The 24,919-nt window shown below is 55.1% G+C and overlaps 1 protein-coding gene across 7 annotated transcripts; it reads left to right on the forward strand.

Moving 5' to 3' along the window:
- The first annotated feature begins 1,067 nt into the window (after positions 1–1,067).
- Positions 1,068–24,580, forward strand: eml6 (EMAP like 6). 7 transcript variants are annotated; one of them, XM_086083440.1, is made up of 43 exons: positions 1,068–1,343; positions 3,712–3,993; positions 5,065–5,224; positions 5,297–5,395; positions 5,471–5,539; positions 6,556–6,741; positions 6,816–6,951; positions 7,034–7,235; positions 7,693–7,830; positions 7,926–8,182; positions 8,253–8,462; positions 8,634–8,801; positions 9,041–9,147; positions 9,210–9,310; positions 10,380–10,566; positions 10,664–10,769; positions 10,830–10,923; positions 11,012–11,112; positions 11,745–11,947; positions 12,475–12,586; positions 12,663–12,790; positions 12,862–13,003; positions 13,081–13,233; positions 13,308–13,439; positions 13,508–13,596; positions 14,684–14,851; positions 14,922–15,123; positions 16,218–16,344; positions 16,450–16,525; positions 16,608–16,737; positions 17,699–17,797; positions 17,942–17,962; positions 18,533–18,706; positions 18,784–18,992; positions 19,126–19,283; positions 19,367–19,481; positions 19,556–19,744; positions 19,816–19,988; positions 20,933–21,095; positions 21,179–21,282; positions 22,319–22,472; positions 22,567–22,667; positions 23,037–24,580. In XM_086083440.1, the coding sequence occupies exons 2-43, from the start codon at positions 3,797–3,799 to the stop codon at positions 23,059–23,061; spliced, it is 5,865 nt and encodes a 1,954-aa protein (XP_085939566.1). In that variant the 5' UTR covers positions 1,068–1,343; positions 3,712–3,796; the 3' UTR covers positions 23,062–24,580. The 7 variants fall into 7 exon arrangements, with proteins under 7 accessions (XP_085939566.1, XP_085939563.1, XP_085939565.1 ...); XM_086083437.1 differs by having other exon boundaries at positions 6,537–6,741; positions 6,820–6,951; positions 8,253–8,801; XM_086083439.1 differs by having other exon boundaries at positions 17,699–17,962.
- Positions 24,581–24,919: the final 339 nt, after the last annotated feature.

Here is a 24,919-nt window from a genome sequence, read left to right on the forward strand (position 1 = left end):
CTTGTGCCGGAAGCTTCGGCTCTTGACGCGCTTTCGCTCGCACGTCGCACCTTTGAATTTTCCATGGAAACTTTTTGACATTGTTCGCAGAATGTGCAACGTTCAGACGAGCGCAACAGTTTGATTCGTTCTTTCTTTTTAAAATAATGTAATCGTGTCTCCAATGAAGTCCAACGTGTGTTGATTTGGCTCGTTTGCCTGCAGGCAGATTGTTACAAATAGTCAAACGACAAAAAGCGTCCCCCAAAGTCAACCAAGTCCAAATGCTTTTCAATGCTTTGGAGCTCGTTTTCACAGAGGACGACCGCCATCTTGAAATTGTCCCATCCAAGCGTTGGATTCATTTCTTTGCGACTCTTAAGTTGCACCAAGCAATCAAAGTTGGGAGACGCGATACGGTGACCCGAGCCACTTCATCCCCATCCTTTCCAGATAGCTGCACGCAATGCCCCCCCCCCCCTCTTCTTCTTCTTCTTCTTCTTCTTGTCTGACTCCTGACCTCAAACAAGACCAGAACTCGTCATTGAAAGCCATTTGGCAGGACAAACTGCTTGGAGGACGATTCAACAGGCAGAGCCAGGAAAAAATCCAACAGTCATCCGAAAAAGTTTTTGATTCTCCTCCCGTTTTTATACTCCACATCTTTTCATTTGGAATGAATCGCACAATCCAAATCAAGCGATGAATTGCATTTCAATTGGTTTCAATAGCAAAGATGAGCTCACAAATGAAATCACTCATTTGGGTGCGAGAGAACAACGTTTGGTTTTGGCTTGGAGTTAATAGACTACATCTCCCGACATGCACTGCGCTAGCGGCTTCGCTCAATTGGGCGGAAAAGAGGACAGAGACGACGGCCACCCTTCAAAATAAAAGTGAGAACAAGACGGAAAAATCATCAACGTCGCGTGGAGTCCAACATTCCTCAAGGAAGTAACAGCACTTGCTCTTCTTTTTCTTCTATTTATATTTCTTAATTCCATTTTATGATCCTCGTGCTGAATTTGCCACTCATGTGTTCCCTGAAGGGCACGATCGGTCTTATTTTGAAAGTCCGTGGCCGAATGTGGAGCCGTTAATCGTTCCGGCTTCCCGCGGTCGGTCGTCTCGACTCGATGATCTGCATCCAATCTGGATCGTCCTTCCTTCGGTTCTCGGCTGTGATTCCGGGCCTTGGTTCGAGCGCGGACGGGAGGAAGGCGCCGCCCGCTTGTCGTCGGACGGACGACTTCCGCCGGTGACGGCCCGCCGATGTCATCTTCTTGAATTTGGACGCCGAGCAGAAAGAAGCACGACGGCCGAACGTGAGGATGCTGATGACGTCAGAGGCCACAGGGCAGCAGGTGCGAGGATTATTTTCCGTCTGTTCTGCCGTGACGTTTTGCAGCGAGATGCAAATCCGCGATCTCGAGACCCCACAAACCATTTGAAGAAGCTGACATTGGGCGGAGGCGCGTGCGCGTGCGCGCCTCGTTCTTTGCCGACTACCGGCACCGCTCCAGAAGCCCCAAACCCAAACTCAACCGGGACAGGCGAGACCAAATTGATACAACTGCTCAGCGAGAACCCTCTGCCAGCTTCATCGTTTTAGTTCTTCAATTCATCGATTGGTTGATTAGATTAAAAAAAAAAAAAAAAACTGCCGTCCCTTTATTTTCTGAAACAGAAATTTGTTTCAAATTGAGAGTGCAGAAAATGCAAGATGAATTGATTGAGGAACTGGTTGGATCCAAAATATCCATCAGCAAATAAGTAATCATTTTGATTGGCTTTTCAAAATAAAAGCAGCTTGCCGATGAATTATTTTGATTATTCATCTTTCGTGGCGATGACATAAATTGGAGAATATTTCCCGTTGAGACCTTGGACGAGTTCTTGCAACGATCGTTCATCCAATGAGTCGATTGTTGCAAATCCAAATGGATGATTCCGTTGATTGGTAACAAAAATCAAAATCAAATATTGAAGTGAATTTTGCATTCGAGTGGTTTGCAAATTGTTTTGATGGCGGACGACAGAAGCGGGAGAATATTGACGGCGTGGGCGGGGCCCTTTCTCGCTTCATGGGGGCCCTCGGCAAGATGCGTTTCGGGGGCCCCAGTTTGCCAAAACCAAGAGATTCCTAAACCTTGAGAGACGGTCTCCGAAAATAACACGATCGATTACACTTTATGAGCAAAACAGACCAGGGTTCAAATGAAACATCTTAATGGTTGGTCAGACGACAAGAAAATGGCGCGCTTTTGGCGCGACTGACGTGTCGCCGACAAACGGGGCAAGTGGCGAGCGATTTTGAGTTGTCTCGACGTGTCGCGTGACACGTTCAACGATTGGTCGCCTGCCGAATTTTTGCTGGTCTTGTCGCACAATGCGACGTTTCTGCGTCGTCGTCCTTTTGGTTCCCGCGACATTAGCGAGAGGGAGCCGAACGTCAATCGCACGCTGACCCGCGCGTTCCAGCTTTTTTTCATTCTTTTTTTTCTCCATGTATTTATTTATTCATTTATTGAATATATGTATTTCTCCCCTGGATATCTCACGGGACTTGGCCAGACAGGTGAAGTCCAAAACCAAAACCAGAACCAGAACCCAAACCCGGCGCTGCTGCTTGAGCTGGTATCGCGCATTGTGCACATTTGATGCCATTTAAAATGAGCAACACATTCGGTCCTATTTGTGATTTTATGGACGGGAGCTTTTGGACCTCCCAACATTGAGAGACGAGAAACGGCGACGCCTACAAAAAAAAGATTCTGACTCGTTCTAATATCTTTTTTGGAAGTAGGATTTGGGCATAAGTAGGAATGGGGACATCTTTGGGACAGACAGTTTCTTTCTTATAGAAGTCGGGCCGGGCTTTTCTCCCCCTCGAAGGGCGGTTCCTTGTCGGGTTCGGACTTGTGGTGCGACGACACGTCCGGTCCGCGACACAGAACGAATTGATCGGGTCATCCGACGGCGCGACTGTCGCGAAAGACAAAAAAGTTGACGTCCTCTTTACGTCAATTTATAAAACAGCTTTTGAGTGTTTGGACAAATGTTTTATTTCAATCAAACACAACAAAACAAACTCAATTTTAAAGTGCAACAAGGAAAACAAACTCCCTTAAAATTGCTCCTTAGGTTAGCATAGCATAGCATAGCATAGCATATAGATCACGAGTGAATATTCATTTTTATTAAATTTTTTAAAACAGTGTCTTATTACAAATGTGTCACTTTTTTTCTCCAATAATTTACATATATACGAGTTGAACTCGGGGCTGGCCAAGGGAAGGTTAAAATCTATAAATAAATGCCGAGGCAAGCGAGTTGGCGAGCAAAACAAATAAGCAAACTTGCTAAAAATCCAATCCAACGACCTTTGACCGTTTTTCTTCTTCACTTTTCTTTTTCTTCCGTTTTTCCGCGCCGCTGAGGTAACTCCTTTTTGATGCCATGTCCGTTTTGTTTAGTACCTCGCTAACGGGAAAGGGAGAAAGTTAGCTGTCAATCATTCTCGCACAGTTAGCGACGTCGAGGCGCAACGTTACGAACTGCGTGACACAAAAACACCATCACAGTTGATTTGATTTATATCCTATTTTTATTTTTTTGCTGGATTTGACTTTTCTTTCTCTTCTTTGATCCTTCCTCAGGTCTCTCGCGGCGCTGTCGGCTCATTTGGCTCACTCGTCTTCTTGTTTGTGTTTTGCGGCTCCGACGGCAAAGTCTTGACAGGAAGCCACGGCGGAGTCCCGGCGCGAGCGGCGGCGACAAGCCGCCCGTGAGCCTCTGCGGCGGTGAGGCGGGCCGGATGGCGGACAAGACGGCGCCGCGCTGCCAGCTGCGGCTGGAGTGGGTCCACGGCTACCGCGGCCACCAGTGCCGCAACAACCTGTTCTACACGGCCGGGAAGGAGCTGGTCTACTTTGTGGCCGGGGTGGGCGTGGTCTACAACGCCCGCGAACACACCCAGAAGTTCTACCTGGGACACAACGATGACATCATCAGGTCAGCGGCGGTGCCGTATCCTTCGCTCGCTCTGGTTTTGGTTCCGGTTCGTGCCGTCACTATCGAATATTTTTAGGAGCAATTCTTCTTTCGATTGATCCACTAATCGCATTCGTTTTCATTTTGCCTTCCCGTGTATTAGAAAAACTATTTTTTTCCTGATTACTGTTTATTAACCAGTGATTGGCGTTTATTTTGTAATGTGTATTCGTAGAGTGAGGAAAAAAATCAATACAATTGATCATGTTCAAAATTCAGCTCAATCAATCAACAGATGATTGGAAGCAGATCCGACTCATTCATTAGTTAAAAAAACAAAAAAAGTTGAATTGATGATGAAAATAATGGCAGCATGTCCGGTGAGGCCTCCAAACTCAAATCTGATTGGCTGAGCAGTTTCCGTTGAAAAAAAGGTGCCGTTTGAATCTGTTGAGGGCCCAAAAGTGCCGGCAGGTCTCCTGAGTGGACCCGGCACACTCGACGGCGCCTTGCAAGCGCGCTAAGTTCACAAGTGCAAATTGTTTGGCCTCGTGGGCAGCACGCGCTACTAGTTGACGTGCTGTGAAGAAAACAAAAAGTTCCCGTGCTGTGAAGCGCGAGATGCGAACCGGTTGAATTTGTCACGAGCTCGCCGCAAAAACAACTCAATTCTTTTCTCTTACTTGGAAGAGAACTTTTGACTTTGTTTTTGTTTTTATGAGTCCCGCCGAACAAATTGCACTTGAGAAGGATGGCACTAGTAGCACGTCGTAAGCCAAGTGCGCATCACGTTTGCGCACGCGTGAAGAAGAAGAAAAGCGAGGCTCCAAAGCAACCGTCATTTGAATTTAAAGCCGGCAAGTCAAAACCCCGAAGTCCGTAAACCGCATGCGATGCGTTCCATGAAAAACGGCAACTTTCCAGCGGTTGAAATGCGACCAATCGGAGCTCATCCCATCGGATCCGATTCATTTCTGATGACCGTACGGGAGCTTCGCCGACCCGCGATGCGCCGCGCCGCGACCCATAATGCACCGCGCCGTTTGTGGCGTCACGCTTGACGTTGTGTTTGTGCGGCGGGCGGCGGAGCAGTCTGGCGCTGCATCCGGACAAAGTGCAGGTGGCGACGGGCCAGGTGGGCAAGGACCCGTACGTGTGCGTGTGGGACACGTACGCCATGCAGACCGTCTCCATCCTGCGCGACGCGCACACGCACGGCGTGGCCTGCTTGGCTTTTGATGCCGACGGACAGGTGAGACCCGCCCCCGTCCCGCCCTCGCCGCTCGCCGACGGCCGGCGCCGCTCACGTGCCGTGTCCCCGTAGCGACTGGCCTCGGTGGGACTGGACGCCAAGAACACGGTGTGCGTGTGGGACTGGAGGCGAGGACGCGTCCTGGCCTCGGCGACGGGACACTCGGACAGGGTACGAGCGGCGCGGCTCGCCCCCGACGGCCGCCCGCCCGCCCGCCCGCCCGCGTTGACGTTTGCCTTCCCGCAGATCTTCGACGTGGCTTGGGATCGGCAGCTCTCGGCGCGATTGGTCAGCTGCGGCGTCAAACACATCAAGGTGAGGTCCAAACCACTCCCCCTTTTGGGGGGTGACGGCCCGCGTGTGACGTTGTCGTCTCCGTACGGCGGCAGGAAACCAGCGTTGACCTCACTTGACGGTCCTTCCACGACAAAAAGACCAATCGACTGCCATCTTGAAACGTGCTGATCTCACGTGCGATCATTTGGGCGAAAGCGGGCGTGGCCGGCATCGGCAACTTTTTTTTTTCCCATCAGCAACTTTTTTTTTTTTTCCTTCAGCAACTTTTTTTTTTTCCTTCAGCAACTTCTTCTTGGCTCAAGCTTCTTCCAAAAGGAACGTTTTGCAAGATTGCTGGCAATTTGAAAAAATGTGAGGGCTGCTTAAATTTGGGCCAATCCCGATTTCGTCTCGACGAGCACGACAGTCGAAAACGCTAAACGCGGCTTCATGTCCAAGAACGTCAATGAATGGTCACCAAAAATGTTCTCCTCTTATTTCCGCTTCTGGAAATATTCAAGCCTCCGTCGCATTATTTAGCATTTTATGCCAATGAAGATTTTTCTCGCCACACGTCGTTGGCGGCGGAGAAACAACTTAACTTCACGTTTGAAAAGTGCGACCAATCGCCACCCAAATTCACATGCGCCTTTTTTCTTACATCACCTGCAAATATCAAAAAGATTGCAACAAATGTAGCATTTTGTGAACGCGACAATGAAGAGGAAGACAAATGTCATGACATCGGCGCGACCGATCCTTTTGATCTTTTCAGTGATGCGCATAGGAAGCGATTTTGGTGTCGAGCGGTCATCATTTTCAAGCGTGAAGCCACGTCGAGCTTTTTGACATAAAGCGTTTTCGAATGTCCCGCTTGAGGCTCCCACGCCATCCGGGGCGCCGCCCACCCTCCCGAATCCCAAAAGGTGTGACGTGACGACTTGCCCTTTGAAAAGGTGTGACGACTTGGCCCGATCTTCCTTCCTCGGCTGGAGGCAAAAAGCGGGCCAATTTGTGCTTTTGTCCCGTGGCTAAGGTGTGTGTGGGCTCTTCAGTTCTGGACGCTGTGCGGCAACGCGCTGACCCCCAAACGCGGAATCTTCGGCAAGACGGGCGACCTCCAGACCATCTTGTGCGTGGCCACCGCCAAGGAGCAGACCACCTACTCGGGAGCGCTCAACGGCGACGTGTACGTGTGGAGAGGAGCCGCGCTGGTCAGGACCGTGCAGGCGGCGCACGGGGTACGAGCGCATGCACGCACGCACGCGCGCACGCACGCGCGCACGCACGCGGCCAGGCTGACGGCAAATTTCAGGCAGGGATCTTCAGCATGCACGCCAGCGAAGAAGGTTTCGCCACCGGCGGACGCGACGGCTGCGTGCGCCTTTGGGACGCCGACTTCAAGCCCATCACCAAGATCGACCTGCGGGAAGCCGAGCAAGGCTACAAAGGTGAGAGCGGACGCCGGCCCGGCCTGCTCGTCCGTCCGTCCGTCTGTCCTTCACGCCGCCGTGCGTCCGTCTGCCCTTTCAGGTCTGTCCATTCGCAGCGTCTGCTGGAAGGCGGACCGGATTGTGGCCGGGACGCAGGACAGCGAGATCTTCGAGGTCATGGTCCGGGACCGAGACAAACCGCTGCTGCTGATGCAAGGTCACAGCGAGGGCGAGCTGTGGGCACTCGACCTCCATCCCAAGCAACCCGTCGCCGTCACCGGGAGCGACGACCGCTCCGTGAGGTGAGCGCGTGCGGCGCGCTTCCCCATCTGACGGACTTCCTGTCTGTTTGACGTGACTTCCTGTCTGCCTGATGCGACTTCCTGTCTGTCTGACATCACGTCCTGTCTTCCTGGCATCTGTTTGACCCGACTTCCTGTCTGTATGATGTGACTTCCTGTCTTTCTGACGTCTGTCTGATGTGACTTCCTGTTTATCTGATGTGACTTCTTGTCTGTTTGATGCGACTTCCTGTCTGTTTGATGCGACTTCCTGTCTGTCTGACATCACCTCCTGTCTTTCTGGCATCTGTTTGATGTGACTTCCTGTCTGTCTGACGCGACTTCCTGTATGTGTCACGCGACTTCCTGTATGTGTCACGCGACTTCCCGCCCGTCTGACGCGACTTCCCGCCCGTCTGACGCGACTTCCCGCCCGTCCGCCTCACGCCCCGCCCCCCGTCTGACGCCCCGCCTCCAGGCTGTGGAGTCTCCCCGACCACACGCTGCTGGCCCGCTGCAACATGGAGGAATCGGTGCGCAGCCTTTCCTTCAACAACGACGGCTCTCAGCTGGCGCTCGGCATGAAGGACGGATCCTTCACCGTCCTGCGAGTCAGGTGACGCAAACCCCTCCCCCCTCGCCGCCATGTGACAAGCGCGCGGCGTACGCTCGGGTGGCGTGGCGTGACGCCCTGGAGGTCCCGCCTCGCAGGGACATGACGGAGGTGGTGCACATCAAGGACCGCAAGGAGGTCATCCACGAGCTGAAGTTCTCCCCGGACGGCGCCTTCCTGGCGGTGGGCTCCAATGACGGCGTGGTGGACGTTTACGCCGTGGCGCAGCGCTTCAAGAAAGTGGGCGAGTGCGCCGGCTCGGCCGCCTTCATCACCCACCTGGACTGGTCGGTGGACTCGCGCTTCCTGCAAAGCAACGACGGCGCCGGGCAGCACCTGTTTTACCGAATGCCAGGTAACGAGCGGCGCGGCGCGGCGCGACGCGAAGTGGCGCCGGCGCGGCGGCTAACGGCGGCGGTTTGCAGCGGGCAAGCCGGTGTCCAAGGAGGAGGCCAAGGGGGTCCACTGGATGACGTGGACCGGCGTGCTGGGCCCGGAAGTCAACAGCATCTGGCCCAAATACTGCAACGTGACCAACGTCAACTCGGTGGACGCCAACTACAGCAGCGCCGTGCTCGCCGCCGGCGACGACCTGGGCCTGGTCAAACTCTTCCGCTTCCCGTGCCTCAAGAAAGGTGAGTCGCGCGGGCCGCCATCTTGGGCCACCATCTTGGCCGCCATCTTGGGCCGCCATCTTGGGCCGCCATCTTGGGCCGCCATCTTGGCCGCCATCTTGGGCCGCCATCTTGGGCCGCCATCTTGGGCCGCCATCTTGGCCGCCTCCTCCACTGTCTGCTTTCCGCCAGGGGCCAAATTCAAGAAGTACATCGGCCATTCTGCGCACGTCACCAACGTGCGCTGGTCCAGCGACCTGCAGTGGCTGCTGAGCACCGGCGGGGCCGACCACGCCGTCTTCCAGTGGCGCTTCCTGCCCGAGGGCGTGATGAACGGCGCGCTGGAGCCCCTCCTCCAAGGTAAGACCCCGCCGGCCAAATGACGACGGCTGCAGCGAAGCCTCCTTTTGCGCTCGCCGCGAGAGAGGCCCGTCGCCGTCGCCGCCGCCGCTCCGGCCGTCCGCAAATCGGACACGAAAAGGTTCCGTAGAACCAAACGAGAATTTGCGGCCGTGCTGTCCAAGCCATTTGGCTTTCGGGGCCGACCGCGCCCGTCGAAGCGGGCCGGCCATTTGTCAACGCGCGGCTGTCGTCGCCAGACGGCTACGCCGACTCCAACAGCGGCGACTCGGACTCGGACGTGTCCGACGTGCCCGAGATCGACTCGGACATCGAGCAGGAATCTCAGCACAGCTACCAGCGGCAGGTGAGCGCCGGCCGGCCGGCCAGAACCGGTCCGGTCTCGGATGTTGACCTCTGCGTCGGCAGGTTTACAAGGACGACCTGCCGCAGCTGCGCAGGAAGCTGATTGGCTCGCTCAAGAGGCAGAAAGCGCCCGACGAGGGTCTTCGGCTGCAGTTTGTTCACGGGTAAACTTTTCATCTTCCCTCGTTTGATGACGACCGCTTTTTACACGCACCGGCACCGGCACCGGCACCGGCACCGGCACCGGCACCGGCACCGGCACCGACCTGGTCCGTCCGTCTGTCCGCTCGCAGGAAGTTCGGCTCATTCTTTCTTTTTCAGCGGCTTTAAAATGTGCGCGATTGAAGTGTCATCATTGAAGGTCCAAAGCAAGAATGCGCGCCCGACTCGGGTCGCTTCTGAGATGTTGAACCTTTTTTCAAAGCGTAGAAGCGTCTCCGACTTTGATGCTTTCTAACGTTCTCCCGTATTCGTTTTGCTGACTTTGAGAAATGAAGCTCCTCCAATTTCTTCACTCTCGCCGAAGAATCGCACCGTACGCTCGTCCCTCGTGAGTTGGCGAGAGAGGAGGCGGGGCCAAGGAACATTTCTGAGCTCCAGATTTGAACACTGAACTTTGTTTTTTGAACAACTTTTAAGATCTGAAAAGTAGTGCCGTTTTATTTGTCATCTTCGTCAAAAGACATCTTTGTTTTCAAATTGTAACAAAGCGTTTGTTCAGGGAGCTCATTAGCATATGTTAAACGGGCAGTGTGTCGACTTTAGTGCCATCCAGTGGTGAAGGAATAGAATGCAGTTGGAATCACGACGACGACGCCTGGCGGCGCATTTGGCAAACCGACCACCGAATACGACCTTGGCCAACTTCTTCTTCTTGGGGCGTCTGAATCTGCAGAAAGATGGCGGCAAAACATGGCAGCCTCCGATAAGGCGCGGTGCCACCTTTGGAAAAGAATCAGACCTCAACCAAACGATTCATACAAAAAATATACATTCGTGTGACATCATTTCGGGCATATTTTTGAAATGAGTGGTGTCTTTTGTTTTGTTTTTTAATGATTATTTGACCACGAGGTGGCGCTGAATTCTCCCTTTCCAAAAGTTGAAATCGCTCTGGATTCGCGCGCGCCATTGTGCCGTTTGCGGCGCGTGCGTGACTGTCCGCCGCCGGTCACCGTTGAAATGTGCTGACGCAGAAGCGCGGTTGCGCTGCGGCGCTTCCTCCCTCCGCAGGTACCGCGGCTTCGACTGCCGCAACAACCTGTTCTACAGCCAGACGGGCGAGGTGGTCTACCACGTGGCGGCGGTGGCGGTGGTCTACAACCGGTTGCAGCACACGCAGAGGTTCTACCAGGGCCACGACGACGACATCCTCTGCCTGACCGTGCACCCGCTCAAAGACTACGCCGCCAGCGCGCAGGTGAGCCGCGCCCGCCGTGCCGCGCCCGCCGTCCCGCGCCCGCCGTCCCGTCTGAACGTCCCGACCGGCTCTGACGGCTCGTCCGCCTTGCGGTCAGGTGGGCCGAGACCCGGCCGTCCACGTGTGGGACGTCCCCACCCTCAAATGTCTGTCGCTGCTCCGAGGTCACCACAGCACCGGCGTGTGCGCGCTGGACTTCACCGGTAATTGAGCGCCGTTCGCTCGGTCCCTTCGGCGCCGACTGCATCTTTTTGTGCCGGCAGCCGACGGCAAGAGTCTGGTGTCGGTGGGGATGGACGACTTCCACTCGGTGGTCATCTGGGACTGGAAGAAGGGCGAGCGACTGGCCAAAAGCAGGTGGGCGAGGAGCGGCGGCGGCTGCCGGGCGGGAAGTGACCCGCGCTCGCTCCCTCGTCCTGGTTGACGCGCTGCGCTTCTCTGGCAGGGGCCACAAGGACAAAGTGTTTGTGGTGAAGAGCAACCCCTTCAGGATGGACAAGCTGGTCACGCTGGGGATGAAACACATCAAGTTCTGGCAACACTCAGGTAGCCGCCACGCCGCGCCACGCCACGTGCGCCGCGCCACGCCATGCGCGCCTGCCGCCACGCGCGCCTGCCGCTTGCTTGCAATAAAAAAAAAAAAAAAGGTTCCGATGAAGGACAACGGGCGCTCGCACGCAAATCCAAACGTCAAACGCGACGTGACAAACCGTTTTTCATGCCGCATCCAATTCAGTGTGCTGCTCCTTCTGGAGCGGCCACCAGGAGGCAGCAAAGTATAATCAATCTTCTTCTTCGACTTAAGCTAACGTTTTTGATCAGCTTCATGTTTTTCTAGCGTTAGCATGTCAATGGTGTTTCCTATTGATGTTAGCATTAAGCTAGCAGGCAGGCATCGTTAGCTCATTTTAACCATACAAGGCGTGTTTTTCTTACTTCAGTTTCCTTTTTTAAGATTTCTATTTGAGAGAACTCAACATTGTTCATTGCGATTCAACACGTCCTCATCATTACTCTTTTTTTCTTTCCTTTTTCACTGCTTGAATTTTTCCAAACTTGTTTAAATAAATGGCTATTGAGGACAACATTTTGCCGCCGAACCTGCAACTTTGTTGCCTTGGAACAATTCGTGGCCGATTTGAAAATGTGAGCTGTTTTGTGCGTCGGTTCCGGACCAGGCGGCGGCCTGACGTTCAAGCGCGGGATCTTCGGCAACCTGGCCAAGCAGGAGAGCATGATGTCGGCGTGCTACGGCCGCTCCGAGGACGCCGTCTTCTCGGGGGCCACCAACGGCGACGTTTACGTGTGGAGGGAAACCTCGCTGGTCAAGACCGTCAAGGCGCACGACGGGCCCGTCTTCGCCATGTGCTCCCTGGACAAGGTCTGGTCCCGCTCGCTTGGTTACGGGAGGCATTTCCGGGTCCGCGTGCTCGCCGCGCTTTCTTTACGCTACCAGTGAAGCTTTTGGGTCGCGGCCAATGAAACGTTCGTCACGTCACAATACGATCGGGTCAGAACGAAGGTTGAGGTCGATTGTGCGTTTTGCGTCGCCGTACAAACTCCCTTTGAAAAGAATCTCTCGTTGTTTTGATTGGCCGCAAGCTCCGGGAGTGGGCGTGGCTTCCCACGAATGCATATCGAGCAAGGGTGGGCAAACTGGGACCCGCGGGTTTTGGTGTTCCATGCTGTTGATTGCAATCCGCTTGTGTTGGAGGAGGGAACCTGCAAAACCGGCAGGAGCCAGTTTGCCCACCCCTGATGTCGAGGCGTGCGTCGCGCACTCCTTACGAGTCGCCGGGTAGGTTGTTGAGAAATGGAGACGAGGACGGCAAAGAAAGAAAAGCTCCGAAGGTTCTCCAAAGCGGTCTCGCGTCTGAACGCTGCTTGTCGCCGGCGTGGACCGCGCAGGGCTTCGTGACGGGCGGCAAGGACGGCGTGGTGGAGCTGTGGGACGACGCCTTTGAAAGGTGCCTGAAGACCTACGCCATCAAGAGGACGCTTCTGTCCCCCGCGTCCAAAGGTGGGAAGGCGGATGGGCGGCGGCGGTCCGCCGGTCCCGGCCCGGCGCCGACTTGACGGCTGTGGCGCGTCCTCAGGACTGCTGCTGGAGGACAATCCGTCCGTCCGGGCCATCACGCTGGGACACGGACACATTCTGGTCGGCACCAAGAACGGAGAAATTGTGGAGATGGACAAGAGCGGACCCATGACGCTGCTGGTCCAGGTCAGCGTGACGGTCGCGCCGGGCCGGCTGCGGCCTGCCGACTCGAGCGTGACGGCGTGCGTTGTGTTCAGGGTCACATGGAGGGCGAGGTTTGGGGCTTGGCGGCCCACCCGCTGCTTCCCGTCTGCGCCACCGTCAGCGATGACAAAACGCTGAGAATGTGGGAGCTGTCGGCCAATCACCGCATGGTCGCCGTGCGCAAGCTGAAGAAAGGTTTGCCGCCGCCGCCGCCGCCGCCGCCGCCGTCGTCGCCCCGATTCGATGGCTCTTGCCGTTTGTGCGTCCCCAAGGCGGGCGCTGTTGTGCCTTCTCCCCCGACGGCAAAGTTCTGGCGGTGGGTCTGAACGACGGAAGCTTCCTGGTGGTCAACGCCGACACGCTGGAGGACATGGTGACCTTCCACCACCGGAGGGAGCTCATCTCCGACATCCGATTCTCTCAAGGTAACGGGCGGGCCCGGAGGAAAGGAAGACGGCCGGCGTGGGCGGGGCCGCGACTGAGCCTTGCCGCGTTACAGACGCCGGCAAGTACCTGGCGGTGGCGTCCCACGACTCCTTCGTGGACATCTACAACGTGCTGACCAGCAAGCGGGTCGGCATCTGCAAAGGCGCCGGCAGCGTCGTCACTCACGTGGACTGGGACTCCAGAGGTTGGACTCAAACGCGCTTCCGCCGCCGCCGCCGCTTCACGCCGCTTGCGCTCTTGTCGTCCCGGCAGGAAAACTTCTGCAGGTCAACACGGCGAGCAAAGAGCAGCTTTTCTTCGAGGCTCCTCGAGGACGCAGGCAGAGCATCGGCGCCGCCGAGGTGGGTGGCGCCGCCGCTTCAACTTTCCCAAAAGCGCCGGCGGCGGTTCTGCCGCCGGCGCGATCAAAGCAACGATGTCGTTCGCAACTTCCAAAATGGATGCCACGCGTCGTTTGGAAGACTTTGCAGTAATGGCCGACAGCAGGCGAGATGAAAATAAACGATAAATAAATGCTTTTGAAATGAAAGCATTCACAAATTCAACAGAATAATAATAATAATAATAATAACTGACACGGAAACGATACGACAGCAAAAACGTCCACAAAGTCAGCAACTTTGAATCTTTCTTTCTCTTCATTCATGAATTGACGAAACCTTTGATGGCGTCAACACGATTGGAACATTTTCAACAAAAAACATTTTGCATGTCGGCCACCAAAGCGTGTGTTGTTGTTTCTGCAACGTTTTCGTCATCGGAAACCTCCGCCAAGGCAAAACTAGTTTTCAAAGAAAGAAGACAAAAGTATCGTTTTTGGTTTTGTCCGTCAATTCATGTGTTAGCCAGCAGGTGGCGTTTTCCATCTTGGGTACTTGCTGCAAATGCTGACGTTGATTTCTTTGTTTTTCTTCACAATTTTGTAGCCGGATGACCCGAAAAAAGGTTTTGGGCGGGTTTCAATCCGGACGCAACTCGTCCTCATTCCTGCGCGTTTTGTCTCGTTTCCTTCCCCGTTGCAAAAACCAGCACGCCACTTTTTTTTCTTTTAGGGCCTCGTTTTTTGTGCGTAGGTGAAAGTGCTTGTTTGTGGAAATGCGCCCTGTGATTGGCTGGCGACCAATCCAGGGCGTCGCCATCAGGAGCGTAAACGCTACACGGAATAAAATGGAGGTGTTTTTTGTTTGACGGGCCGATTGACAGCCGTCAGAAGTCCAGCTGCAACAAATTGATCGGTCCGATGAAAAATGTGCTGACGCAGCATGTGGCGGGGGAGGGACGACGGACGCATTTGGCGGGGAGGGACGCCGGACGCATTTGGCGGGGAGGGACGCCGGACGCATTTGGCGGGGAGGGACGCCGGACGCATTTGGCAACGTGGCGCTCTGGCAGTTGCGAGCAAGCGGCGTGATCCTTGTCCGTTTGCAGTTGGACAAGCTGGACTGGGCCAGCTGGACTTCAGTCGCGGGTGCGAGCTGCGAGGGAATCTGGCCCACGTTCGGCTTCGTGAACGCGACGTCGCGCAGCAAAGACGGCAAGCTGTTGGCCAGCGGGGACGACTTTGGCTTCCTGAAGCTCTTCAGCTTCCCGTGCAAGGTGAGGCCCCGCCCCCCCGACGCTCCCGCTCCGACCTTTTGCCCCACCTGCGGCCTTTGACCTCTTGCAGGGTCAGTTCTCCAAGTTCAAGAAGTACGTGGCTCACAGCACCAACGTGACCAACGTGCGCTGGTCCGACGACGACGCGCTGCTGCTGTCGGTGGGCGGGGCCGACACGGCGCTGATGATTTGGACCAGGGAGCCTCCGGGTCACAAAGAGAACAAAATGGCCGACAGCCAAGAGTCTGACGACGACACGGAGGAAGATGGAGGTAACGGACGCAAACGCCGCCCAACCGCTCGTGTCTTTGTGCCACGACTCAAAGGTCAAAGGTCAAACAGGAAATGGAGAATTCCATCTGCCGCTTGTTTTGTTTTTGTTTGTTGAAGTCGGGAAGCAATTTGGGCGCATTTCAATCGAGTCGAGCTCGCGACGGCCAAAGTTTGCTCGCAAAAAGGATTCTTTTGACTGCAGATGAACTCAAATGTCGGACGTCATCGAGTTTGCGGACGCTTCGTCGTCCCAAAGATGCAAACGTTGACGGCGTTTTGCCGTCTGGCGGAAAACGAGTCCAATTCAGTTCATGACCTTCTTCTGGTTTCTTGAATATTATCCGAGGATTTTGTTGTTGTTTTCAAGGCGACAAGATTTATACTTTGACTCGTTTGGACATTCGCCGCCGCCGCCGCCGCCGCCGCCGCCGCCTTCGGGACGTCAGCTGGCAACTCGACACGTCGCAAGCGGTCAGCCGATGCTTGGGAAGGCGGCGGCGCTGAACTCGCAAAAAGTAAAGAGCGACCTGTTGAAAAAAGGGAACGTTCATGTGAAAAGATGGCGAGAATCATCCAATCGGAACGGAATCTTTTCTTCCGTCCCGAACGTGTTGCGATGATTTTGACGGGTGGAGTCGAGCGCTGTCATTCTTTTTGTCCGCCCGGCAGGCGTTTGGCGGGATTTAGGTCCGGAGTCGGGCCCGGCCACTCGTCTGCGCTTAGCGAGGCGCTCGTCTGCCAGTCGCCTGAGAGTTGCCTTGTTTCCCGAGGGGGGGGTCGCGCCCTGAACCACGTTGGCGGCCGCAACCTCCGAGACGAGCGCACGCTTGACACCAAACGAGTTGCTCGCCACTTTCGCCACTTTCGCCATTCTCGCCACTTTCGCCACTTTCGCCACCTTCGCCTTGGTGCTCGTCTAAGCCAGGAAGTGAAAATATTTGTCCAAAAGGTTTTTGCGTCAAGGGAGCGAGCGCCGATTGGTGCAGAGCGAGCGACCACGCGCGGCGCCTTCGGTCTTCGGTCTTCGGTCTTTGTTGCTGCCGTTGCCGTCGCCGGCTGAGCGCGATCCTTCTGCCTTCTGTGATGTCATCAGGCTACGACAGCGACGTGGCCCGGGAGAAGGCCGTGGACTACGTGACCAAGGTCTACTCGGCCAGCATCAGGAAGATGACGGGAACCAAACCTCACCTGCAGCACAAGGAACTTCCCGCCGAAGAGAAGTACACGCACACGCACGCACGCGCGCTTCCTATCGGTCGCTTGGCCGCCTTTTGGGGCTCGGTCCTGATCCCGGTCCCGGTCTTCGGCGCCATCGCCGTTTTCAGACCCCCGGTGAGTCGAGCGACTCCGCTTCCCGACAAGCTGCTGAGGAACAACGTGTCCAAGAAGAAGGCGGTGGAGGTGAGTCGGATTGGGCGCTTGCGGCGTGCCGCCCGTTGCTCGCCGGTTCTGACGCCGGCCCGGGTTCCGGTTTCCTTTGCAGGACCTCCAGCTGGACCACGTGTTCGGGTACCGAGGCTTGGACTGCCGCAACAACCTTCACTACCTCAACGACGGCGCCGACATCATCTTCCACACGGCGGCGGCGGCCGTCGTGCAGAACCTGTCCTCGGGTCGGTGCTTTGCGCCGTAACTTAAGTTCCCGCCGCTCTCCAAATGTCCTCTTGGCCACTTTGGTCCTGTTTTTTCCTTCTCGCCCGACGACGCGGCGCCGCTGATGGAAGCGCTCGGGCGCAAACGCGGCGGTTCCGTGACCGAACGGCGCTGGTCGCAGACCCGATCATTCGCCGGCGCCGTTTTTCCTATTGGGCGGTCCTCTGAGCAGGCAACGTCAAACATCGGCAACTTGCGTTCTCAAGATGGATCCGCGCGATCGATCGTTGGTCGTCACTTTTGTGGCGGCGGATGCTTGACGATGCGACGCACAAATCGGTTGAATTGGCAGCGATCTGATTGGCCGATATTTTGCACGTTATATTCAGGGTTTGAATTGGCGTCAACCGTTTTGCCTATTGGCGGGCCGGCCGGCGCCGTTCCGGGTCGCCGGATTCCTCATCGGGGTCCTGGAGAGTTTCCGTGTTTCATTCCGCCGGCAAGAATCCCGTTGGTCATCGCCATCTTTGGAAACATGGAAAAGCGGCGCGTGAGCAAGTCGACCCCTGAAGATGGCGGTCGCCATTTTGCTCCTTCAGAAGATCACAGCGGTGATGACTTTTTGCAAACTCGGCGAAGAATTTGGTTTTTGTCCGGCTGACTTGTAACCACGACGAGCGTTTTGCGAAGGCTGCTTTTGTTTTGCTCGGCGTCGCTGCCGGTCGCTTCCGGTCACTTCCGGTCGCTTCCGGTCGCTGCCGGTCGCTGCCGGTCGCTGCCGGTCGCTGCCGGTCGCTGCCGGTCGCTGCCGGTCGCTTCCGGTCGCTGCCGGTCGCTGCCGGTCGCTGCCGGTCGCTGCCGGTCGCTGCCGGTCGCTGCCGGTCGCTGCCGGTCGCTGCCGGTCGCTGCCGTCTGTTTTTCCCGCCAATCGGTCAAGACGCGGACGTGGCGGACTTGCGTCAACGTTTGGTGTCCCCGCAGGAACGCAGAGTTTCTACTTGGAGCACACGGACGACATTTTGTGCCTGACGGTCAACCAGCACCCCAAATACCAAAATGTCATCGCCAGCGGGCAGATCGGTGAGTCCGGCGCCGGGCCAGAATGTTCTCCGCCGCCGCTGCTGCATGAACTCGCCCGCTTTTGCCACACATGTCGCTTTCTCTTTTGTGTTGTGGTTTTTTTTGTTTTGTTTCGCTTCCTCGTTGTCTCCGCCTCTCCGTCAGGTGACAACACGGAGCTCCCAGGTAAGCCCCGCCCACCCGCTGCATGTTAGACGTGCGTCTCGTGTGAGTCCGGAAGGTCGCGTCTGCTCTTTTCAACATGTGGACTACAAAAGCCTTTCGTTGGGTTTATTTTTTGGGTCCCGCTGGCAAATGACAGCAAATGTCTCGGGTCCCTCGACGCATCTTGGAGCAGCTCAAAAGTGAACTCGGGTTTCGCATGCTGAGGCTGCAAACACGGATGCCATTTTGTTTTTATTCATGTGCATTCTCCTTTAAAAAAACAAAAGGCCGGCGGGTACTAGTTAGCACCAAGGACTACATGAGTAGCCCACGGGTCGCGGTCAGAATTCAAAGATCAACGTTGACTGATTTCATCTTCGCATGTTTCTTACAATATTTCACGTCGCAGTTAAACATGAATTGGCTCGTTTTCGTTGAGCCAAAAAGCTCATTTGGCAGATTTCATGCGATGTCAGAAAGAAATGCGGTGAGGCGGGCCCAAGCCCGCTCGAACCTTGGCTCTGCCGAGGCCGCCGTATGCGCGACGTCCTCACCGTTGCGCCGCGCCCCCCCGCCCGCCCTCCGCCTCAGGTTTGTCGCCGTGCATCCACGTGTGGGACGCCGTCAGCAAGCAGACGCTGTCCATCCTGCGCTGCTCGCACGCCAAGGGCGTGGCCTACGTCAACTTCAGCGCCACCGGCAAGCTGCTGCTGTCGGTGGGGGTGGAGCCCGAACACGTCATCACCGTGTGGAGGTGGCAGGAAGGTGAGAGCGCCGAGCCCCGCCCCCGCCCCCCGCCCCGCCCCGCCCCGCCCTCACGCGCGTGTGCGTCCTGATGGCAGGCGCCAAGATCACCGGCAAAGGGGGCCACCCGGAGCGGATCTTCGTGGTGGAGTTCCGGCCGGACTCGGACAGCCAGTTTGTGTCGGTGGGCGTCAAGCACATCAAGTTCTGGACTCTGGCGGGCGGGTCGCTCTTGTACAAAAAAGGCGTCCTGGCCGGCGTGGAGGACGCACGCATGCAGACCATGTTGGCGGTGGCCTTCGGCGCCGTAAGTCCCTTCGCCGTCGCGTCAAGCCTTCGCCTCAACGTTGATTGACGCAAGCAAGCGCTCGTGCTCTACTGCCACCCGGAGGCACGTTGAGGCAATTGCAAATGGTCCGCCTCCATTCTTCCTGCCGTAGAACAACCTGACCTTCACCGGCGCCATCAACGGGGACGTGTACGTGTGGCGGGAGCACTTCCTGGTCCGGGTGGTGGCCAAAGCGCACAGCGGTCCCGTCTTCACCATGTACACCACCCTGAGGGACGGGCTCATCGTCACGGGGGGGAAAGAGCGCCCGTGAGTACGCCGCCCGCCGCTTCTCGCCGCCCGCCGCCGGCTTCTCCTCATCTGACCGAGTTGTCTCCCGTGGCGGCGACCAGCACCAAGGAAGGCGGCGCCGTCAAACTTTGGGACCAGGAGATGAAGCGCTGCCGAGCCTTTCAGCTGGAAACGGGCCAAGCGGTGGAGAACGTCCGATCCGTCTGCAGGTCCAAGGTAAGCGTCGGCGCGGCGCGGCCCCGCGACCTTTCACCTTCGTCCTTGTTGGAGCAGCTGCTGTGCCGTTTCAGGGCAAGATCCTGGTGGGAACCAAAGACGGCGAGATCATTGAAGTGGGCGAGAAGAACGCCGCCTCCAACAGCATGATCAACGGGCACACCTGTGGCGGCATCTGGGGTCTGGACGCGCACCCCTTCAAAGACGTCTTCATCTCGGCCGGCGACGACGGCACCGTCCGCATTTGGGACCTCGCCGATAAGGTCCGACGCCGCTCAGAGGCGCCTGACGGCCGGCCAAGGTAAGCAAGGCTGCGCCTGTCTTCTTCCCCTAGAAACTGCTGAACAAGGTGACCCTGGGCCACCCGGCCAAGTGCGCCTCGTACAGCCCCAACGGCGAGATGCTCGCCATCGGCACGGACAACGGCGAGTTCATCGTCCTGCTGGTCAACTCGCTCGCCGTCTGGGGAAAGAAGCGGGACCGCAGCGCTGCCGTCCAGGACGTTCGGTACGCCGTCGCACCTAATTCCAACCCTCCGCTTTCCACGGTTTTGTGAGTTGCGAGGGATGGAATTGGCGCCCAAAAAAAAGAGGCTTTCAATGGCCACGAGATGGCAGCCAATCAGAACGTCAAGCTCGCACGCCGTCTGAATATATGACTGGCGAGCCCATTGGCCAAAAGTTTGGAAGTCGCCAGGCCGCCATATTGCTCCTCCCAAGAAACGTTTCTCGCCATAGCATCCTAAACATTTACAGGATGCAAGTTGGGGAACATTTGCATGATTGATCATGTTTTCAATTTCAGACATTTTACAATATAAATGATATGCTTAAAGATGTTTACAGGCGGAAACGTGTCTTTTTTGGATTCAATAATTATTACTGGAATTCAACAAAAGATGCGAAATCTAACGAAAAAAGAAAAAGCGGCTCTTCAAAGCAGCACACATTTGCACACTTGCTATTTTTTTACTTGTTACAAAGTAGTGACCATCCCGCCACTAAGCCCCGCCCCCGCCCCGCCCCCCAGTCCTATACGAACTGCCTACGAGCCGTATACGTATGTATACCATATAATTAAAGTCGTCTGCTGGCGAGATGGGAGGAGCAAGATGGCCGCCCTGTGACTTCAACGGCTTGCGCGGGCTCTCGGCCATCCAGTCGCGTATTCACATCGGTGACGTGCCGCAACTTTTGTTAAAAACAAATGAAAGTACAAGTCATGAAAATGTCAAAAGTTGACAAGATTTTTGTTGTTTTGGGGGCGGGACGCCGACGGCAGTTGTCGGCGTCCCGCGTGCGTCCCGCGTGCGTCCCGCGTGCGTCCCGCGTGCGTCCCGCGTGCGTCCCGCGGGCGTCTCGGCTGGTTTGACGTTTTGAGTTTGAAAATGAGAAGGAAATGCTTGCGCAAACGTTGACGGGAGATGTTGGGCGGGCGGCGGCGTTCGCCAGCTTCAGTCCAGACAACCGTTTCCTGGCGGTGGGTTGCGCCGAGAGCGCCGTGGACTTCTACGACCTTTCGCTTGGCTCCGCCCTCAACCGCATCGGCTACTGCAAGGACGTGCCGGGCCGCGTCATCCAGATGGACTTCTCGGCCGACAGCAAGCGCATCCAGGTTGGCCCGTCCGTCCGTCCGCCGCCCGTGGACTCGTCCGTCCGCCGTCCGTCCCGCTCAGCGCCGTGTCCTCCCGCCGGCAGGTGTCCACCAGCACTTACGCTCGGCAGGTGCACGAGGTTCCTTCGGGGAAGATTGTCAGCGAGGCGGCGCAGGTGGAGAGGATCACGTGGGCCACGTGGACCAGGTGAGCACACGCCAGCGCACACCGATACCATGTACGGATACCACTCAGGATTTTGAAGCATAGCACGGAACTCAAAAAGCATGACAGATGGTTTGAAAGAAAATGGAGCACTTGCATGACATTTTGGATTCAAATATGACGTTTGAGGTCGTCAAGCGTCGTTTCTCTCTCTCTCTCTCTCTCTCTTTCTCTGTCTCTCTCTCTTTCTCTCTCTCTTTCTCTCTCTCTTTCTCTGTCTTTCTCTTTCTCTCTCGCTCTCTTTCTTTCTCTCTCTCTTTCTCTTTCTTACTCTTTCTCTCTCTCTCTCTTTCTTTCTTACTCTTTCTTTCTCTCTCTCTCTCTCTTTCTCTCTTTCTCTCTTTCTTTCTCTCTCTCTCTCTCTCTCTCTCTCTCTTTCTCTTTTTTTTAATTTTATTTATTTATTATTTTATTTATTAATTTTTTTTGTTTGTTTTTTGGGGAGAGTGTTTTCCTACTTGGAAGTGCATACATTGGATTGAGTGAATGAATAATCTCTTGTCACTCATTTTTGAGCAGTTTTTTTTAACCTTTCCGTTTATACAAGCGCTCTCGTCCTCCTCTCGTCTCCTCCCTCCCGTTCGCGTTCGAGTGTGTGTGACGGCTTGCAGCGTGCTGTCGTGTGCCCCTCCCCCCTCTGCTGCTCAGCGCTGAGCGCAGACACAGAGACGTCACGCACACACAAACTCGCCAATCAAATGCGGCTTTAGAGAGAAAAAAAAGAGAGAGAGAAAAAAAAGCGGCTCCCGTCGTTCACGTCAAAGATCCGGTTCTCAGAGCCGGATCGTTCGCCACCGACACATCACTAATGTCCGCGCCCACGGGCTGTCTGCTAAGGGTTGTTGGTCACTGGCGAGGAGAGGCCACGCCCACCACAAGAGCACTGACTTGCTCTGGGAAAGTAACAAAATGGCGATGCCACGTTGTTGACACTTTTGCGTGCGTTTTCTCGTTCAGGCGTTCACGAACGTTTTGGAAAAGCAGAAACGAATAAAAGCTGGTGACTTTTTGTGTGCAGCATCGTCGGCGACGAGGTTTTGGGGATTTGGCCTCGCAACGCCGACAAGGCCGACGTCAACTGCGCCTGCGTTTCCCGCGCCGGCCTCAACCTGGTGACCGGCGACGACTTCGGCCTCATCAAGCTCTTCGACTTCCCTTGCGCCGACAAATTTGTACGATTGCGTGCGCGCCATTGGCGTGCTAGCGCCAGCGTGCTAGCGCCAGCGTGGCTAACCAGGGGCGGGGGGTCTCCGTGGGGGTCCGCAGGCCAAGCACAAGCGCTACTTCGGACACTCGGCCCACGTGACCAACGCTCGCTTCTCCTGCCACGACAAGTTTGTCATCAGCGCCGGCGGCAGCGACTGCAGGTGACCACAAACTTTTTTTTTTGTGTCCTTCTTCTTCTTCGGGTTTGCCGTCAAATATCCCCAACTGAAAGTCAACCTTCATCATCTGAAGAGGAGAAAGGAAAAAATGGTGACCATTTCACTTTCTTGGCTGAAATTGACTTTCATCGACTTTCATCGACTTTCACCTTCTTGGAACTGCGCAGCCGATCGGAATAGTCGGCAAATCGGGCCAAGTCACGATCCCACGCAATTCCCCCAATATGTCAATCAATTGATTGTCGTCCGTGATTGGTTTCATCGTTGCGCCGCCAGTCGCGTTTTCCGATTATTACATGAAATGAAGGAATGATGGGAATCTTCTTCTTTTTTTTCCTCCTCTTCTCTCAGTCTGTTTGTGTGGAAATGCCAATAGTTGCCAGACTGGTCCAGCGTGCGGTCCCGACACCTGTCGGCAGGTTTGCTGCGCCAGGATGGGAGCGTTTGCTACGTTTGCCGGCGGGAAGTTGAAGAAAAAGCGCAGAAGCGCTGACCGGGCTCGTCTACCTCAGCACCGACGGCGGACGCTTGCGCGCACGTCCGGTTAGCCCGGCAACACGTTTGGATGCTGTCATCACATCGGAAGCGGATGCTCGCGTGACCCCGCCCACGACCACGCCCCTTTGATCGTGGGGCTTAGGTACATTCCAGGGACGCACACACACGCGCGCGCTTCACTTCGGTTCAACACGTGCAAGTGCGCGCACAGTTTGTCATGTTACACACTTGTTTGTTATTACTTCATTATTACGTCATTGTGTGTGCGTGTGTGTGCGTGTGTGTATCAATTGAACAATTTCAAAAATCCTTTTGCCGAAGAAAATTCTGCTATTTGGACAAAATGATGTGCTTTGTTTTCTTCCTTACTTGAGCTTAATGCTAACGGCAGCGCAAGTTAGCATAGCGCGGCGGTTCTCGCGTTCCAAAATCAATCAATATGTGGCCGTCCAAGTTTTGACCAACTTTGAAGTACGAAAACGTCGCGTTAGGTTCGAGGTTTTCCGGCCCAGCAGCTTCAGCACAAACTTTTCTTGTACTTTGGTGCGGCACGGAAACAAGCGCACCTCTTTGCCAAAAAACGGCTCACTTGAGCTCGTCAAGATTTGCCTCAAAAGCAACTTGTGCAAATCGTAAACGGCATAAAGTGACTGCAACAAGACAAGAATGCACACATGGGACTATTTGCCCAAATGTCCCAAAAGACGTGTGAGGTTTGGGACTGCTGATTTATTTCTTGCTTGCCCAACACCCGCTTGAGACAAAATGGAGCCAACGTCACCTGTGACGTGAACGCACGCGGTTCGGGCTGCCCGGACCTGGACGTTATTGTGTTGTGCTACGCTAACGTTTGTATATTGGGAAGCAATTTGTTTGGAGGGGGGGGGGGGTATAGCCAGTGCGCTAAGCATGTTGAGCCAACACGGCTAGCTTGCGTGTTTTTTATTTATTTATTTGGTGTGCTTGATGCTTCATTTAGCAACGTTAGCTTCATTAGCCAGGCAAGCTAATGTCACACAGAGCATATTCACTCGCAGATGCTAACGGTTTGTAATTGATTCCATTGTAGATTAGCACAAATGTTGTGCGTGAATGGCATGTTGTATGTTGTATGTTTTGTCTTTGTTGACATTCGATGCTAACTTGAAGTTGGACACATTTCGTACGTCATTCAGCAGTTGACAAACAAACGCTACTTACAGTCCGCTCTAAGCCTGTTTAGCCTAGCTTAGCATTAGCAGGGACGAAAGATTGCTAAGCTAGGCTAATGTAGCTCAGCGAGTTGTAATTGTTTCTCTTCCTGTTTGTGTTATTTGATTGTGATTCAAGTTGACAAAGTTTACAAAATCGGTATGAATTGCACTTATTTGACAATAAAAGTACACGTGACAGTAAAAGACTTCAATTGTGCTTTTTCTCAGCTTTTATGTGCAAATCTGAGTTGCTTTTTTTCAAACACTTTATTAGCATGTTCACCAGCGTACAATAATGATTTTCTGGGGGGGATAAAATTGCTTTTCAAAAAAAAAAAATGTGGGGGTGGAGCCAAAAAGTATTAGAGAGGACGAAGAATGACGTGCGGAGACTCATCCAGGACGAGGTGCGAGCTGAGGTGGAGGAAGCTGGCTTCAGCAGAGCGCTTGGCACGTCCAAGCGAGGGGGCGGGACCAGGCGGGAGCACGCAGCTGGCCGTGAGGTCACGTGGGCGGGCAGAACGCGCTTCAAGTTCTCGCTCC

The sequence above is a fragment of the Leptonotus elevatus genome, chromosome 8 (genome assembly GCF_054856555.1).
Source record: "Leptonotus elevatus isolate MCC_2025b chromosome 8, RoL_Lele_1.0, whole genome shotgun sequence".
Taxonomy (NCBI): Eukaryota; Metazoa; Chordata; class Actinopteri; order Syngnathiformes; family Syngnathidae; genus Leptonotus; species Leptonotus elevatus.

Bases quoted from the DNA above. Each gene is read 5' to 3' on its own strand.
- eml6 (XM_086083435.1), top strand. From the start codon at position 3,797: ATGGCGGACAAGACGGCGCCGCGCTGCCAGCTGCGGCTGGAGTGGGTC. The intron at 9,148-9,209 runs GTGAGCGCCGGC...CTGCGTCGGCAG, and splicing joins AGCACAGCTACCAGCGGCAG to GTTTACAAGGACGACCTGCC. The intron at 13,234-13,307 runs GTAACGGGCGGG...GCCGCGTTACAG, and splicing joins CGACATCCGATTCTCTCAAG to ACGCCGGCAAGTACCTGGCG.